The sequence below is a fragment of the Leucoraja erinacea genome, chromosome 2 (genome assembly GCF_028641065.1).
Source record: "Leucoraja erinacea ecotype New England chromosome 2, Leri_hhj_1, whole genome shotgun sequence".
Classification (NCBI taxonomy): domain Eukaryota; kingdom Metazoa; phylum Chordata; class Chondrichthyes; order Rajiformes; family Rajidae; genus Leucoraja; species Leucoraja erinaceus.
Genome location: NC_073378.1, coordinates 5041633 through 5055333, shown reverse-complemented (window position 1 = coordinate 5055333; position 13701 = coordinate 5041633). Strand labels below are relative to the sequence as shown.

The 13701-nt window shown below is 42.6% G+C and overlaps 1 protein-coding gene across 1 annotated transcript in view; it reads right to left on the bottom strand.

The window, feature by feature from the left end:
- eaf1 (ELL associated factor 1) overlaps positions 1–13656 on the bottom strand; it is a 31019-nt gene extending 17363 nt beyond the window's left edge. Inside the window, exons 1-2 of the mRNA XM_055651075.1 lie at positions 13382–13656; positions 481–575 (exon numbers count right to left, since the gene is read on the bottom strand). Coding sequence (XP_055507050.1) covers positions 481–575; positions 13382–13484 — 198 coding nt within the window. The 5' untranslated portion in view covers positions 13485–13656. The remainder of the gene's footprint in view (positions 1–480; positions 576–13381) is intronic.
- Between the last annotated feature and the right edge of the window lie 45 nt (positions 13657–13701).

The following is a 13701-nucleotide window of genomic DNA, read 5'->3' as shown; positions in this document are numbered from 1 at the left end:
AAATTGGCCCTAGTGTGTGTTGGATGGTATTAATGTGCGGGATCGATGGTCGGTACAGACTCGGTGGGCTGAAAGAACTATTTCCGCACGATATCTCTCAAACTAAATTAAATTAAAGGGAAAAAAGTTGTTCGGCACGGACTTGTAGGGCCGAGATGGCCTGTTTCCGTGCTGTAATTGTTATATGGTTATCTCTAAAAAACTAAACTAAACGTCTTCCAATTCCATCAATATTGTTTGCTCCAGCATTTGCTTCCTCTTCCAACCTACCCGTATATTCTTCACAGCTCCGAACTACATCTGCACTGTTTCCACAATAAAAAAAGACACAAAGTGCAGGAGTAACTCAGCAGGTCAGCTAACAACCCTGGAGAATGTGGCCAGGTGACGATTCGGGTCAGGACCCTTCTTCGGACTGATTGTATGTGTGTGGGAGGTCTTCCCTCCCCCCCACATAATCAGAAAAGAATGGAAACTTACTGGAATGTGTGGCAACGTTATGGTGACTTGGTCACCTTTTCCAACTTGTAGCTCACCCTCACAAGATGTATCGATTGATGCTGGTTTAAAATCATCTGAAAGAAAACAGATGCACAGATTAATTGACAAAAGAGAAAGCCTTTTTATTAAAATCATTTTGTATGTTTTTGTGAGAACGAGTTATAGGGAAATGTGCCCCAGCTAATTTGATTGCATTTCTGTGTAACCTACGACATTTTGTTTAGTTTATTGTCATAAGTAGAATTAGGCAATTCGGCCCATTAAGTCTACTCCATCCATTCAATCATGGCTGATCTAGCTCTCCCTCCTAACCCAATTCTCCTGCCTTCTCCCCATAACCTCTGACACCTGTACTAATCAAAAATATATTTATCTCTGCCTTAAAAATATCCGCTGACTTGGCCTCTACAGCCTTCTATGGCAAAGAATTCCACGGATTCACCACCGTCTAACAAATAAATTTCTCTTCATCGCCTTCTTAAAAGAGCATCCTTTAATTCTAATGCTATGACCTATAGTCCTAGACTCGCCCACTAGTGGAAATGTTCTTTTCACATCCAATCTATCCAAGCCTTTCTTTTTTTGAATATACTCTTTTATTGGCATTCCACAACAAGCACATTTCCATAAAACGGGTTTCAGATATAATACTATATGTATACATCATCCACTTATGTTTGTCTTGAATTGCCTCTTTTTGAGATTTGTACAAAACAAATATAGAAACAGGAACACAGTAAAAACTACAAACACTTAGGGAGTCACCCTTTCTTTACCATATAATCAAAAAATTGATTATATGGTAAAATAACCAAAAGTCTGGCCTATGAGGCGTTACTTAGTTAACCCAGTTTTCCCAGCGTGACACAAATAAATCCAGTTTAAAGTTAACATATGCTGTTATTTTCTCAATTTTATAAATGTCCATTGTGATGTCCATCCATGCATTCAGAGTTGGGCTCTCCTGTGATAACCATTTCTTTGTGAGAGCTTTTTTATCAGCTACCATCAATATATTCAGTAAGTATGAGTCCAAAAAACATGGTCTTACCCTCCAGGGGCACATGACATCTAAAACTGTCTTGTAAGGCATCATGTAACTCTCTCCAAAAATATTTAATAACAGGGCAATCCCAGAGAACATGGTAATGATCTGCCTTTAAATTTCTACATTTTCGCTAACAAACTGGAGAGTTCCCACCATAATGGGATTTCTGAGAAGGCATAATAAAATACCGTATCAGGCTTTTCCAACTAAACTCCCTCCAGTTTGTTAGCTGGTACACTTCCATTGATCTCCTTTTGCTGTCTATTCTTCCTCGGATATGATTATTCCCCCTTCCTTCTCCCATTTAATTTTAATATATAAGGTTGAGTGTGATTTAAGATTCAGTAACCCTTTATGATATGATATGATATGCCATTTATTGTCACTATACATGTACAGTGAAACTGAAAGCTGCTCGTACTCAGTGCATACATACAATTTTACACAAAAAACACAAGAAATTAAAAAAGTTCCGCATCTGGGAGTATCGGGGGGGGGGGGTTTTTCTATAGGTGCACAAATTCTACGGCGCTACATACATATATACATATATACAGATGGAAGTCCGTGTTGGGCGGTGTAGTCAGTGCATGTGTGGATTTGAATTTATGGTAGATATAATTCTCGGGAAGCAGCTATTCCTGAGTCTGTTTGTCCTGGATTTGATGCACCTATAGCGCCTTCCAGAGGGCAGCAGGTCGAACAGTCCAAACGCAGGATGGGAGCTGTCTTTGGTGATCTTCTTTGCCCTGCTAAGGCAGCGGGAGGTGTAGGTGTAGGTTTATACATACATTAAATAATTTTACTACCTATATTTGAGTTATACGCTTTCCTAAATAATCCCATCAAACCTATACTCGACTCCGTTATATTTTTATTAACATAGTTCCGCATCTGTAAGTATCAACAGATATCTTGTTTTTCTAACAGGAATTTTTCTTTAAGCATTTCAAAACTGAACAGTGTTCCTTCTTTCATTATGTTACAAAGTGCAGTTATGTCCACTGTCCACTCTTTAAACCCACTATCTAATTTATTAGGAGTAAAGTCTGTGTCATATGCGCACCATTTAAGGATTGTAATGCCTTCCTCTAAATTATACTCTGTAATAACAGTTTTCTATATTTTAAGTTAATTTTACCAAAGGATATTCAATAGCATTTATATAGTCTTGTAGGTTGCTGCCAGCTATGATCGCTTGTACAGGAATAACCATATAACAATTACAGCACGGAAACAGGCCAACTCGGCCCTACAAGTCCGTGCCGAACAACTTTTTTTTCCCTTAGTCCCACCTGCCTGCACTCATACCATAACCCTCCATTCCCTTCTCATCCATATGCCTATCCAATTTATTTTTAAATGATACCAATGAACCTGCCTCCGCCACTTCCACTGGAAGCTCATTCCACACCGTTCCACTCTCTGAGTAAAGGAAGTTCCCCCTCATATACAAGGGGTCACAGTCCCTTAATTCTGAAGTCATGTCCTCTTGGGGAAATCTTTTATTCTCAAAGGGAAAAGCTTGTCCACATCAACTCTGTCTATCCCAGATCATTTTAAAGACCTCTATCAAGTCCCCCCTTAACCTTCTGCGCTCCAGAGAATGAAGGCCTAACTTCATTTAATCTATCTCTGTAACTTAGTTGTTGAAACCCAGGCAACATTCTAGTAAATCTCCTCTGTACTCTCTCTATTTTGTTGACATCCTTCCTATAATTGGGCGACCAAAATTGTACACCATACTCCAGATTTGGTCTCACCAATGCCTTGTACAATTTTAACATTACATCCCAGCTTCTATACTTAAATGGTATGCCTAAACTCTATACTCAGGAATGGCGAGTGTTCTCTCTTCAATATTTTTCCATTGAGCATCATATGATTGGTTGCACCAGCATATCAAAGGTCTTAACTGTGCTGCCTGATAATAGTCTTTGAGAGAGGGTAGACCCCATCTCCCCTTTTCTTTTGTTAACTGTAAGGTTTTGAGACAGGTCCTAGGCCTTTTACCTTGCCATATATATCTTGACAATATTTTGTCCCATTCTTTAAATTGTTTTTGATTAAACTCTATTGGTAGGGTCTGAAATAAATATAACAGTCTTGGCAATATGTTCATTTTAATAGATTCAATTCTCGAGCTGAGACTAAGAAAGGAATTAGGTTCCATCTAGCTATATCCTCCTTGATTTTTTGGTGTTTGGGTGAATATTTGCATTCTGATAGTTCTGATCTCAAATATTTGGGCATCATTATAATGATGCCCAAATATTTGAGATGTTCTGCTTGCCATGCCAGAGGATACCTACTTCTGACTTCTCCTGATGGGCTGTAGTTGTATGTAAGCAGTTGTGTTTTACCTATGTTAATCTTGTATGTTTGTTTTTAAAGTGCTCTATAAATAAAATTATTATTATTATTATTATTATATTGTATCCTGATAGTTGACCGTATTGTTCGAGTGATTGCATCAATTTAGGTAGAGAGTTTGTTGGTTGCCCCAAATAAATCGAAATGTCATCCGCATAACAGGCCAATTTATGTTCAGTCCCTTAAATAGCAATACCTTTTATTTCTTCATTTGGTCTTATATATTGAGCTAGTGGTTCCAAATATAATGGTGGTTCCAAGAGTAATGGTGACCACGCACATCCCTGTCTTGAACCCCTTTCTGGAGAAAACCTCTTTGATAAATACCCGTTAACTTTAATTCTAGCAGTGGGCTTATTATATAGTGCCTGTATGGATTTAATAATAGTGACATGCAGGCCATATCTATGTAGAACTCGATCGAGAAAGTTCCAGTTCACAGAGTCGAATGCCTTTTCAGCGTCCACACTTCTCACTATTGCTTCAATTTTATTTTTTTGAATGTAGTCCACAATATGTAGTGTCTGTCGTATATTGTCCTGTGTTTGACGCTGCCGAATAAAACATGTCTGGTCATTGTGTATTAATTTAGGCAAGAACTGTTCTTACCGTTTGACCATGCACCGATAGAAGTGAACAATTTATAATCTATATTAAGAACTGATATCGGTCTAAATGACCCACACTCTGTTTTATCTTTATCTTCTTTTGGTATAGCAGAGATAATTGCCTCCCTCCAGCTCAGTGATGTTTATGTCTTTTATAAAACCCAGTTTAATATGCGGAGTATAATAGGTGTTAACTCATCTTTAAATTCCTTATACCATTTTGCCGTATAACCATCAGATCCTGGTGACTTACTCAACTTGAGCCTACTAATTGCAATTTTTAATTCACCCTCTGTTATGTCCAGTCATTGTCTTGGTTTGTTCATCAATTAAGGTGGGCAAATCTAAGGAATTCAGAAAGGTGTCTATTTGAGTTTGGCTACCTCCTGGAACTTCAGAATAGAGAGTTCTGTAGAATACTTCAAAGGCTTCCTGAATGTCACTTAATTTACGTTTCAATATTTTTGTTCTTGGGTCTTTGATTCTGTGAACTGTATTTTATTTCAGTTTCAGTTTCCACCCCAATACTTTCATAGATTTAGAACCACTTTCATAATGCCTCTGTTTAGGGAACATTAACTTGTTCTTGATTTCTTGTGCAGCCAGATTGTTGATTTCATTCCTAGTGTTCCTAATTACCTCCAATGTATTCCGCGCCAATGTCAATTTGTGTTTCCTTTCTAGTTCCTTCAGCTTATTTTGCAAATCCTCAAATGTTTTATTCCTTATCTTTTTCTTATATGAAGATATTGCTATAATGTTTCCTCTTAGGACAGCCTTCAAAGCATCCCACAAAATAGGGGGAGAGACCTCTCCATTATCATTGAGTTCTAAATAAAGACTTATCTCCTTTTTAATTTGTTCCTTAAAGTTAAGATCATTGAGTAGGCTCAAGTTCAGTTTCCATGTAGCATTTTATGGACGACGGTCTAAATTAACAGTTAGGTTAATAGGTGCATGGTCACTTAAATCTATTGTTCCAATTCTACAGGTGTGTATTTTATCTTTATCCTTTCCAAATGTTATATTCTTGAGTATAGAGAGTGTGGGGCCGAGTAACGGGTGTAATCCCTTCTATTAGGGAAAAGGTCCCGCCATATATCAATTAAACCGACCTCTTTAAAAAGAGTTTTGACTTTCTTATATAAAGACTTTGTATCCTGAGTTTTTCTACTGGACGAGTCTAGCTCTGGTTGTAAATGTATATTTAGGTCTCCCTCACAAATAAGAAGGCCTTCCGTTTCCGTTATCATTACATTAATAATTCTCTGGAAGAAATTAAAATCACTTCCATTTGCATATACATTCAGCAACGTTACTTGATTCCCATCCATATTCCCCCTTACTAAAATAAATCTACCCTCCTTATCACTCATTTCAAATACTTTCTCAAAATGTAACTTGCTTGAGATGAGTAGCGACTCCTCTCCTACGTCCCGATATATATGAGCAGAAAAAGAGGTTAGTGAAAACCCATTCTTTCAAGTTTTTTGTGTTCTTTGTCATTTATGTGGGTTTCCTGTAAGTATACTATATGGGCTTGTTCTTTCCTCATTTTAGTTTGAATTTTGTTGCGTTTAATTGGGTTTAACAGTCCGTTCACATTAAAAGAGATGATTTTTTCCTTGCCATTAGCCATTTGTATTTAACTTTCTGTTTATCAGTAACATGGTGAAATATGACATAACAGATCTACTCCCTGAACAGACAAAAACAAAAGAACATATGAAAAAACAAAGGCATGATTCCCAGGTAGGGGTCTCCTGTGGATGACCCTGGGCTAGGCTTGAAGAAAACCTAGTTGTGGGGGAGAGCCTCTCTCATCTGTGAGCTGAGGTCCCCACTGCAGCATCCGAAAACAAAAAACTCCGTCCATAAGGCAGAACACACTTCCCTGTGCATTCCTCCCCTGTATTTATCTTCATTTAAATAGGGGAAAAACAGTTGAACGTAACAAATTAAATAAAGCACCATCGACCTTTAAGTTCTGTTCAGCTCACCTACATTTTTTAAGTTATCCTTAATAACTTAAAGCTCTTCTGAATACGAGGGCTTTCTTCTGAAGACCTGTAGTCTCTCCGCGATGTCCTTCTCCCGCTCCTCGGCCGTCCCCTGCGGTCTTGATCTTCCCACCATCTCCCTCGCAGTGCGGGACAATTGCTCAGCCAGGCTCTCTTTCGGTGTGGTCACTCTGACGGGCAGCCCTATGTTCCTCATGTCAGTGGTCGCCTCAACCACCGTCTGGTACAGCCGTGTCTCGTCATGGTAAAATATTCGTAACTTGGCGGGGAACTGCGTCTCGAAGCGGATCTTGTTCTGCTTAACACCCGTTTCGCCTCAGAATATTCTTTTAACTTCCGTAGCACTGCTGGGGCGTAGTCTTGATCGAAATATATCAGTGTCCCGTTCAAAAACACCTGTTTCTTACCCCAGGCCTTGCGCAAAATCTCCCCATTCGTTTTGTAGCGGAGAAATCTGATTATTATGGATTGTGGTTTTATTTCCTGGGTCTCCGCGGGGTTTGGGGGCGAGCGATCAGTGCGCTCTCTCGATGTGAAACTCCGTGGTGGGTGGAAGTTCAAGTGTGTCCCGCAGTAGGTTATCCACAAAGTCCACCAGACAACCCCTCAGCTCCTTCAGGAACATTATATATCCATATATTCTCCTGTCTAGATCGCCCTTCTTGGTCGTGTAGCTTGTTTTCTTGCTGGTTTATCACTTTTATCAACTTAGCTAGCACCTGCTCCACGTTTAGCACACAGTCTTCCATCCTTTCGAGACGTGTCTCCGCCAACGCTATTTTTTGATTAACATTGATGAGTTCGCCCTTAATATCGATTAGCTGTTCTTTTGTGTCTTGCGAAAGTCCCATATCTCCTCCAAAACAGTGGCTAAACTTAGCTCTATATCTTCAGAGCGGGTAGCTCCACCATCTTGTACCTTTGTAGGTGAGACGTCCGTGTTTTCTTAGTTTTCCGTTTGTTCAGCGACGCTTTTTTAATTTACATCTCGTCTTCCCTTTCTTGCCCCTTTCATCATAGAAACATAGAAAATAGGTGCAGGAGTAGGCCATTCGGCCCTCCGAGCCTGCAGCTCTGAGTAAAGTCTGCCTGTGCTTTCAGGTCAGTTATTCTCAATAAATGTTATATTTGACAAACTACCAGGGCTAACTAAGTATTTTTCAGAGCTGTTATCTTATGCTGCTATTCAGGATAGTGACATCACCAGAACCCGTTATCTAAGCCTTTCACTATTCTGCATGTTTCAATGAGGTCCCCCCTCATTCTTCTAAACTCCAGCGAGTACAGGCCCAAAAATGACAGACATTTGTCATTAGTTAACCTAGTCATTCCTGAGATCATTTGTGAAAAACTCCTCTGGACCCTCTCCAGCGCCAGCACCTCCTTCCTCAGATATGGCACCCAAAATTGCTCACAATATTCCAAATATGGCCTTACCAGTGCCTCATAAAGCCTCAGCATCACATCCGTTTTTGTATACATGAAATAGTCAAGAGTGTTTTATTGTCATATGTCCCAGATAGAACAATGACGTTCTTACTTGCTGCAGCACAATAGAATATGTAAACATAGTACACTGTAAACAATATGATAAACTAGAGAAAAGTTCAGTGTATATATATGCCCACTCATGTTACACACACACACATTTATATATATATGTGTACATACATACACAAAAAACAAACAATAGTAGTGCAGTAATAATTATTATTATTTATTGTAGTTCAGAGCTTATTTGAGGTTGTAGTGTTTAATAGCCTGATGGCTGTAGGGAAGCTGTTCCTGAACCTGGACATTACAGTTTTCAAGCTCCTGCACCTTCTTTCCTGACAGTGGTGAAATGAATGTGTGGGCATGATGGTGTCGGTCTCTGATGATGCTGACTGCCTTTTTGAGGCATCGACTCCAATAAATCCCTTCGTTGGCGGGGAGGTCAGAGCCTGCGATGGACTGGGTAGTGTTCACAATATTTTACAGTCTTTTCCGCTCCTGGGCATTCAAGTTGCCGAACCAGGCCATGATGCAACCAGTCAATATGCTCTCCACTGTACACCTGTAGAAGTTCAGCAGAATCCTCTTTGACATACCAAATCCCCTTAATATTCTCAGGAAGTAGAGGCGTTGATGTGCTTTATTTTTAATTGCATCAGTGTGCTGCGTCCAGGAAAGTTCTTCGAAATATGCACGCCCAGGAATTTGAAATTTTTGACTCTCTCCACCATGATATAAACAGGATTGTGGGTCCTCATCCTTCCTCTTCCAAAGTCCACAATCAGTTCATTGTTTTTACTGATATTGAGAGCCAGATTGTGTACTGGCACCATTTGGTCAATAGATCGATCTCACTTCTATACTCTGACTCATCAGCATCTGTAATTCGTCCAACAACGGTGGTGTCGTCGGTGAACTTGATGATGGAGTTCACACTATGTCTGGCTACACAGTCATGTGTATAGAGTAGAGCAGGGGGGTGAGCACGCAGCCTTGAAGTGCTCCCGTACTGATTGTTACTGAGGATGAAGTATTCCTGCCAATTCAGACTGTGGGCTATGGATGTGGAAGTGGAGGATCCAATTGCAGAGGGATGCGCAGAGACCCAGTTCAGTGAGCTTGGTAACCAGCTTTTTTTTTCCTTCTTTTTTTTACAACAAAATGTATTCAATTATTAAAAATAATATTTACACTACAATAAAACAAACCAGAACCCACCACCATAATACAATACAAACATGTATCCGTAATAAACTACTATACAACTGTTGTGACGGTAGGTCTAGTTGGTCGAGTTTCTTATTGAGGTGGGAGTTGATATCCACCCTAACCAACCTCTAATAGCACTTCATCACCACAGAAGTTTGTGTCACTGGTCGAGAGTGGTTGAGGCATGTCACCTTACTCTTCTGGGAACCGGTATTATTGATGCCCTATTAAAGCAGGTGGGAACCTCAGACCTCGGTAAATGTGAGTTGAAAATGTCCGTAAAAACCCGAGCCAGTTGAGGGTTTTGAGAATTCGACCGGGAATACCATCACTGAAGGATCTTCTAACTCTGCCTCTGTGACTGTGATAAAATCAGGGCGTATTGGGGCTCGGGAAGGCACGTCAGTGTTCTCCCTGTCAAAGCGTGCATAGAACACATTGTCAGCTTGTTAGGGAGTGATGCTTCTCTGTCGCTTGAGCTACCTCTTGGTTTCGTCTTGTAGGTGATGGCATTCAAACCCTGCCACAGTTGCCAAACATCCGCCCCATCCTCCAGCTTTGAGAGGAAGTCCCTTTTGATGGCCTTGTCAAGGTCCTATCAGACCTCAGACCTCTGCATCACCAGACCTGAATGCCCAGGATCAGGTCCTCAGAAGATAGCGGATTTCCTGGTTCACCCAAGGCTTCAGGTTTGGAAACACTCGGCAGGTTTTTGTAGGAACACAGTCCTCCACACATTTCCTTATGAAGTCTGTGACGACTGGCGTATTCATTCAGGTCCGTTGCCGAGTCCTTGAACATTGCCCAGTCTACTGATTCCAAGCAGTCCTGGAGTTGTTCCTCTGCCTCCCCACACCAGCTCTGTGCAGTCCTCATCTCTGGGGGTGCGCTCTTCAGTTGCTGCCTGTATGCAGGAAGAAGCAACACAGCTGAATGGTCGGATTTCCCGAAGTGAGGGCGAGGGTTAGAGCGATAGGCATCCTTGATGGTCGTATAGCAGTGGTCAAGGGTGTTTAATCCTCTGGTGCTGCAGGCGACATGTTGGTGGTAGTTTGGGAGTGATTTTTTCAGGTTGGCTTTGTTGAAGTCCCCGGCTATGGTGGTAAATGCTTCGGGGTACGCTGTCTGGTGCTTGTTGACCATGGCGTGCAGCTCCTCCAATGCTAGACCGACGTCTGCCTGGGGCGGGATGTAGACCGCGGTCAGGGTGATGGAGGTGAATACACTCGAGATGTAGAAGGGACGGCACTTCACTGACAGATGTTCCAGGTGCAGAGAGCAGGAGTTAGACAGAACTGTCACGTCTGAGTACCAGGAAGAGTTGACCATGAGGCAGACGCCTTTCCGTTTCCCAGATGCATGCGTAGGGTCCATACGATGGATGGAGAAACCTCCAGGCTGGACGGCTAGGTCTGGGGAGCTGGGAGTGAGACATGTCTTTGTGGAACAGAACACAGAGCATTCCTTCAGCTTCCTTTGGTAAAGCAACCTTGACCTTAAGTCCTCCACTTTATTTTCCGGTGATTGTACATTGGGTAGTAGGATGGTAGGGAGAGGGGGTCGTAGTCCCCTGCCCTTCAGGCTGACATAGTCCTGCCCGCCAGCCACGTTTCCGGACACCATGGAGACCTCTCCGGTGTTTCCAGGTACAGTATTTACTCTTCTTGCGATCGGGTATTCCCTAACAGTCGGCACCTCCGTTGCGGCCGGTACATCGCAATAGCACAAATGTGTTTAAATGCATTAGCAGCTTGTCAGTTGCATCGCTGGTTTCTGCTGTTTCTTTTAATCAGGTAAGCTGAGAACTAATATATTTGATGATTTTCTGCTGTGCTGCTGGCCACAGACAGATGCCATCTTGCTAGCATTAAGTTTGCTTTCTTTACTACAGATTCGATTTGCAGATTCACTTTTTGGGAATCCTGCACCAGCACTCACAAGTCCCTTTGCACCTCCCATTTCTGGATTCTCTCCCCATTTAGAAAATAGTCTACGCCTTTATTCCAACTAAAATGCATGACTCCACATTTTACTACACTATATTTCATCTGCCACTTCTCTGCCCACTCTCCCAACCTATCCAAGTCCTTCTGCAGAGTCCCTGCTTTCTCTACACTACCTGCCCTTCCACCTATTTTTGTACCATCCGCAAACTTGGCCACAAAGCCTTCAATCCCCTTGTCCAAATCATTAATATACAAAGTGAAGAGTAGCAGCCCTAGCACCGACCCCTGTGGAACGCCGATAGTCACTAGCAACCAACCAGAAAAGGCCTCCTTTATTGCCACTCTTTGTCTTCTGCCATCCAGCCAACCTAATATCCATGCCCTTTGATACCGTGGGTTCTCATCTTTCTTATTAGCCTCACGTGTGGCGCCTTATCAAAATCTTTCTGAAAATCTAAGTAAACTAGACACAAAATGCTGGAGTAACTCAGCAGGAACCATAGAAAATTGGCGCAGGAGGCCATTCATTGTGATCATGGCTGATCGTCCCCTATCAATAACCCGTGCCTGCCTTCTCCCCATATCCCTTGACTCCACTAGCCCCTAGGACAGGCAGCATCTCTGGAGAGAAGGAATAGGTGACGTTTCAGACTGACTGATCAGTCTGAAGAAGGGTCTCAACCCAAAACGTCACCCATTCCTTCTCTCCCGAGATGCTGCCTGTCCCGCTGAGTTAATCCAGCATTTAGTGTCTATCTTCGATTGAAACCAGCATCTGCTGTTCCTATACATCTAAGTAAACAAGTACTGACTCCCCTTGGTCTGTCTTGCTATGTATTTCTTGAAAGAATTCCAGCAAATTTGTCAAGCAAGACCTCCCCTTCACAAAGCCATGCTGACTTTGGCCTATTTTATCGTAAACTTCTAAGTACTCCGTAACTTCATCCTTTGTAATGGACTCTAAAATCTTGCCAACCACCGAAGTCAGTCGGCCTATAGTTCCCACTATTCTGCTTTGCTCCCTTCTTGTGCAGCTGAGTAATATTGTCACGTGTACCAAAGTAGTGAAAAAACCTTTGTTGATGTTTGCTATCCAGACAGAAGAAAGAATAAACATGATTACAATGATAATAATACAGGATAAAGAGAGTAACATTTAGTGCAAGATAAAGCCCAGTAAAGTCTGATTAAAGATAGTGGCAGGGTCTCCAATGAGATTGATGGTCAGTCAGTGCAGGGAGAACAAGGAGACTTCACCGTGGCAACACGATAGGCTGATCAGTGTTTGCCACCCGGGGTCTCAGAGCAACCGGGAGCCTCACCGTGGCCTCCCAGCCATCTGCTCACTTTAATACTAACAGGAAATTCTCCCGACCCACATCGCCTGAAAGGCCTAGATAGAGTGGATGTGGAAAGGAGGTTTCCACTAGCGGGAGAGTTTAGGACCAGCGATCATAGCCTCAGAATAAAAGGATGTTCCTTTAGGAAGGAAATGGGGAGGAATTTCTTTAGTTAGATTGTGGTGAATCTGTGGAATTCATTGCCAGAAGGTCAAGTCAATGGATATTTTTAAGGCATGGATAGATACTTGATTAATACGCGTGTCAGGGGTTAAAGGGAGCAAGGGGTTAGGAGGGGTAGCCATGATTGAATGGTGGAGTATATGGTGGAGAAACTTACAAAATTCTTAAGGGGTTGGACAGGCTAGATGCAGGAAGATTGTTCCCGATGTTGGGGAAGTCCAGAACAAGGGGTCACAGTTTAAGGATAAGGGGGTAATATTTTAGGACTGAGATGAGAAAAACTTTTTTCACACAGAGCGTGGTGAATCTGTGGAACTCTCTGCCACAGGTAGTTGAGGCCAGTTCATTGGCTATATTTAAGAGGGAGTTAGATGTGGCCCTTGTGGCTAAAGGGATCAGGGGGGTATAGAGAGAAGGCAGGTACAGGATACTGAGTTGGATGATCAGCCATGATCATATTGAATCAGACTCGAAGGGCCGAATGGTCTATTCCTGCACCTATTGTCTATGTTTCTAAGGGCCGAATGGCCTAATTGTGCTCCTGTCACTGATGAACATGACTGTGAGCCGTGAGGCCTAGGCTGCCTGCCCGCCCGATCCCGATCCCATCCCCATGGAGTGTGTTGGAGGACGGACTGCCGGCTCTCTGGCCACTCACAGCGGATGGTGTGGAACGAGCTCTTGGGCCGTTTCTCGAAGCTCTCGCCCAGTTTCAGCACATGCTCCTCCTTGCCCAGCGCCGGCTGCGCGGTGCCGTTCATCGCCGCGCTCCTCAACCATCAACCACTGGCGGGAGAGAGGGGGAAATAACACACCTCGGGGCCGGTTTAAAAAATAAAAACAAACGCCGGGCTCGCGGCGGCCGTTAAACCCGGAGTGTAAACATGTCCAGCACGCGCATGCGCGCTCGCCCAGCCAGCCAGCGCATGCGCGCGCTCCGGTTCTGCAGGGAGAGGGAGGGAGAGAGAGAGGGAGAGA